We start from the raw sequence: 5159 nt of genomic DNA on the forward strand, positions 1-5159 counted from the left end.
TGTGTGTGTGTGTGTGTGTGTGTGTGTATATATATATATATATATCTGTGTATGCACGTACAAATGTGTAATCGACAGATAGTGTAAGAATCGGAAGAGAGCACAAAACTATTCCAACCAATGGCGAGTCTAAATGTTTTCTCCCGCTCGTTTTTGTTGCTTCTGTGCGTTAGTGCGTCCATGGTACAAATTATTTCTTTTATATATTTTTTTTAAAAAAACAATTACTGGAATAACGATAAAAATATTATCCATGGCCAGGGTCAGGACTGGTGTGTGGTGAGGCAAGGTGCCTCAGAGGACGCCATGACGAATTATTTTTTCTCAGCTTGCAAAGAGGTAGATTGCACTCCAGTCAATCCCCGCGGAGATTGCTTCTTACCTGACAACTTAATCAATCATGTCTCCTATGTTCTTAACCTCAAATACAGGCAATCCGGTGCCTGCCCAAGTTACCTTGGCGCCAGAACCTCCGTCGATCCATGTAAGTTATTCCAGCTCATCGATAAATTTTGTGATTGTTTTGATTTAATATAATTATATGGTCTGTTTGGTGTGATTGAATGTTCATATGACTCATAATATGAGAAAATAACATTTTGTTTCTTTATGTTGCAGCTTATGGTAAGTGCAAGTACGCATGAATGGCTTCGATGCAGTGGGCAGTGTGGTTTTTAATAAAGTGGAGAGAATGATTGAAATTAAATATATATTCTTGTTTGGTGATTGTTTTGGGTGAGATTCGTGTGGAAAAATTAATAAATATTTGAGTTCGATTTCCAAAAAACACTCACAAATTATTTATGGGTTCCATGTTTTTTTTATAATTCTAAATTGATCATAATGGTATTTCGATCTAGAACGTACTTAATCATTATGAGAAATAATTGAACAAATAAAAAAAAAACGTATAACCTTAACGAATAAATCTGACTTGCCAATGCATTGATAAAGAAATGAAATAAATAATTCACAACGAATATGACAACAGTCTAAAATTTAGTCGAGTTTCTATTCAAGAATGATCAGGAAAATCATTGCAACCCTTTTCCAGATTTCTGATTCCGACCACTCTCACACATGTTATACCTCGAGTTTTTCCCTACAATATCAAAAGTATTGAATCATTCGACCAGTGACCGTATATTTAAGGATTCAACACTTCTTATTCCGCCACCATACACAGAGTGAAATCACATTTTTACCAGCTGTCCGATATTTAACAGGCCATTATATTAGAGGATAGAAAAACCAACAAAGTATCCGGGAACTCATTTTTCGTACTTTGAGGGCCGAAAGAAAACCAAATGAATTTACAAATCAGAGCTTCATGTACATTCTTCGTGAAAGATAAGTAAAGGGATTGGAGACTATTAAAGCTAAAGAAGGTGAAAGGGCTGGTTTTTGATCATTTGTTTGCCTTCCTCTCTCGTTGTATTGGCAGCATGATGAGTTGCATTGTTAACTCTGTTTGGTTTATTTATAAAAATTTATGAATAAATTAAATATTTCGATTTAAGAAAGGAAAAATGGAGTAAATAACATATTGGTGTTTACAGTTTATTATTATACTAAAATATACGGACTGGGTGAATTATCAGACCCATATTAACATTTTTCCTAGTAATAATAAGTTTAAAAGGGAGTAAATAAAATTTTGGTGTCTACAGGAACCAGCAGTGAGAAGACAGCAGTGCCTGATCTGAGTGTACGAGGTTACAATATTATCGCCGCCGCCAATCTGTCTTGGAAGCCATCTGCGCTGAAGTCGTTCATGTGCCGACATCATCGTCCTGGTAATATCAATCATACAACACTATGACTCATCGCATATCATATTATGACCATGCAGGCAGTGGCGGAGCCACATATAATATGGCCACCGGGCCAAATTTTGGATTAATGTCATATTAGTGCGGGTGGCCCCACAAGCCTGATTGCATGCATACGAAGGCCCCGCAGCCGGTGAAATTATTTAGTCTTGTTCTAACAACTTGTGCTCTTGTCAAAGAAAGTTCTTAAAATTCTCAGATGGTACCATTGGAAAACCAGTCATTTGCTATTTGGTATCTGCTTTAACAACAAATGACAAGAAAACAAAAGAAAAGCATATCCTTTCAATATCGAGAAACCCCAACAAGGAAAATGTACATATCCACTTCCTAGTCTGAAATTCATAATGTCATCCAGCGGAGTACTCAATCCCATTCCTCTACAACATTACACACTCGCAAGGTATATAAATCCCATCACTTTTGGAATCCAAAGCCACCATAATTGAAGCAAAAAACATTGCAACTTGTCCAAAAAAAGCGAAAAAAACCCAATGTCTTTCGGCATGAAAACGATCTTCCTAGTGCTAGTTGCAGTCACAATATCCCAGACAGCAAAGGCAGGAGATCCTGATATCCTCACAGACTTTATCCTACCACCAAACTCGTCGCAGGTCGATGGAAACTTCTTCACATTCACGGGTCTTCGATCCCTCGTTTCCGACCCAATCCCTCCATCCTTCAAAGTTTTCAAAGCAAACATGGAACAACTACCTGCCTTGAACGGACAGAGTGTATCCTTTGCTGCCTTAATCTACCCGGGCAACTCGGTCAACCCAGTTCACACACACCCCCGATCCGCGGAGCTCTTGTTCGTGATCCTTGGTTCATTGGAGGTCGGATTTGTGGACACGAAAAATAGGCTCTACACTCAAACTTTGCAAACGGGTGACATGTTTGTGTTTGCTAAAGGACTGGTGCATTACCAGTATAATGCTGATTCCAAGAATCCGGCTATTGCTATTTCTGCGTTTGGGAGTGCTAATCCGGGCACTGTTTCGTTGCCGAACACCGTGTTTAATTCCACCATTGATGACAGTGTTTTGTCTCTGTCTTTCAAGACTGATGTTGCCACTATTAAGAAGATTAAGGCGGGGTTACAGGGACGATCAAATTTTTATGTTTCTTTAGATGGGGTTTATGGAGGTTTCAACTTTGTAATAATAAAGAGCCTTTCCTTATTGGAAGGGAATGATTATTTCAACATTTTTAACATTCTATTGTTCTCCATTTGCAAGCTATAAAAGCATATATTTCATGATAACTGTGTTTAAATTAGTATACTGGTTCATACTTTATAGTATAATATGTTTAATTTATAGATATTATTATAAATTAATTAAGATATAATTGTGATATTTTAGTTGATGCTGCTAATATTATATGTTTGTATTTTTTTAGTTTAAGTATATTTTAATTAATTTAAAACTATAAATTTAATAATTTTTTTTTGAAAAAATAAGCTAATATTTTGGGTATGGGTATAAAATATAAAACTGGAATAACCGGACCCCAAGAATGGCAAAAAGTATGTTTTCAAGGCCGCCTTCTCTCATGCTTGCAGTCAACTAGAATAGATTTTGCATGAAATAATACATTATTTTTATTGTAAATGGGCCAACGAGTAAACCTTGTGTCCAACAGTTTTCAAATTAGATTTTTTTTTCGTAACTTTTTATTTTGACAATAAATCAGTCTAAGAAAATTGAAATTCAATTTCGATTTTATTTCTGAAAATATAGTATCTTATTATTTGGTTACAAATGTTCTCTCCATTGTTTAAAATATTTCCCGGATTCGATGATCGTGTTCAATTAATAATACAATTTTTTAATTAAATAAAAATTAATATTGAGAGTATTTTCACAATTTTCAAGATATTCCTGAGTTTGTGTGAATCAACATGTTAATTTCCTTTTTATTAAAGATCTCCGCTTCATGAGGATCAATTCTTCTTACTTAGAAAATGAAAGAAAGAAAGAAAAACAAGTCATTAAACAAAATATTGTTAGGTTTTAATATTAGTGACGATGGAATGGGCCATATAATTTAAGCATTCAAAATTAAGATTTTGTTATAGATGAATCGTATAAAGTATATGGCTTCCACACTGTTTCTTCATAGAATTAGTAGCGAGCAAGGGGAAATGCCTCAATGCAAATACTCATTCGAATTTGGTTGGATTATGAAGTCTAAAGATGTTTCAAGATTGTGCTCTTGTCAAACAAATTCTTAAAATTCTCATATATTACCATTTGAAAACCAGTCATCTGCTGTTTGTTTTGGGTTTACACCACATGTAAATCAAGAAACACGTGACGAGGAATATGTATTTGTCCACTTTTTAGTCTCAAACTCACGCTGATCACAACCAGCGGAGTACACAAAACAAATCCTATTTCTCTGTAACATTGCACACTTAAAGTGTTTATAAGTCCAATCTACCATAATTCAAGCATAAAGCATTGCAATTTCTCCGCAAAAGTGAAAGGAAAAAAAAATGTTGTCTTCGGCAAGAAAATGATCTTCCTAGTACTAGTTGCACTTACAATATCCCAACAGCAAAGACAGGAGATGTCACGCCCCGAGACCGGGGTTAGTCGACACCGGCGTTGTTTCAAAATCACACAATTTGTAAACAACAAGCCTCGTAGTAATCAAAATAACCAGTCTATTTCATAATTAAGTAATCGTCTTTACAATGCGATTAAAACGAAATGCGGAAGCGAAATACATGATGATAAAATTGACAGACGGATTAAATTCGACTGGTCTCGAATTGGATTCGCTTCATCACCATCCCCAAAAGTAATCTTGCTCTTCATTCTCAGTTTGTTCCTCGTTCTTATCTGGGTGGGAATGTAAGGGGTGAGTATTTTGGGAAATACTCAGTAAATGGGGGCCGATCGTGCATAACAAATATCGAGGATATACATACGAATAAATTATCGTAATTTCAATATTAAGCATGTTGAATCAAATACTAACAAAATACGAATATAGCACTGAAAATCATCTCATTTTCTATGGTTTTACTGATCAGTCCCCTATATGTTACTCCTCTAAGGGGCGAGGCCAAAGGAACGGTTATTATAACCCACCGCATCAGGGCCTAAACAGAAAATATCAAAGTTCGGAATTTCCTTTACCATTTCTAAATCGAATCATTACAGTGCATTTCAAATAATTCAACATGCTTTCAAATATTATAACTGATATCGAACAACGAATAATTCAGGGGATTTCATAACAAATGGAAACGAATATATCATGCCGATCGAATTTTCAAAGTCATATTTAATTTATTTTCGAAATATATCATGCTCA

The 5159-nt window shown here is 35.2% G+C and overlaps 2 protein-coding genes across 2 annotated transcripts; both read left to right on the top strand.

Annotated features, from left to right (window-relative positions):
• Positions 1–54: 54 nt before the first annotated feature.
• On the top strand, positions 55–780 carry LOC140967634 (glucan endo-1,3-beta-glucosidase-like). Its single transcript, XM_073428324.1, has 3 exons — positions 55–183; positions 262–484; positions 619–780. The coding sequence occupies exons 1-3, from the start codon at positions 121–123 to the stop codon at positions 642–644; spliced, it is 312 nt and encodes a 103-aa protein (XP_073284425.1). The 5' UTR covers positions 55–120; the 3' UTR covers positions 645–780.
• A 1068-nt stretch (positions 781–1848) lies between these two features.
• Positions 1849–3076, top strand: LOC140972834 (germin-like protein 9-3). Its single transcript, XM_073435283.1, has one exon. It carries the CDS (start codon positions 2327–2329, stop codon positions 3074–3076), a length of 750 nt encoding a protein of 249 aa, XP_073291384.1. The 5' UTR covers positions 1849–2326.
• Positions 3077–5159: the final 2083 nt, after the last annotated feature.

This window comes from Primulina huaijiensis, chromosome 1 (genome assembly GCF_012295235.1).
Source record: "Primulina huaijiensis isolate GDHJ02 chromosome 1, ASM1229523v2, whole genome shotgun sequence".
Classification (NCBI taxonomy): domain Eukaryota; kingdom Viridiplantae; phylum Streptophyta; class Magnoliopsida; order Lamiales; family Gesneriaceae; genus Primulina; species Primulina huaijiensis.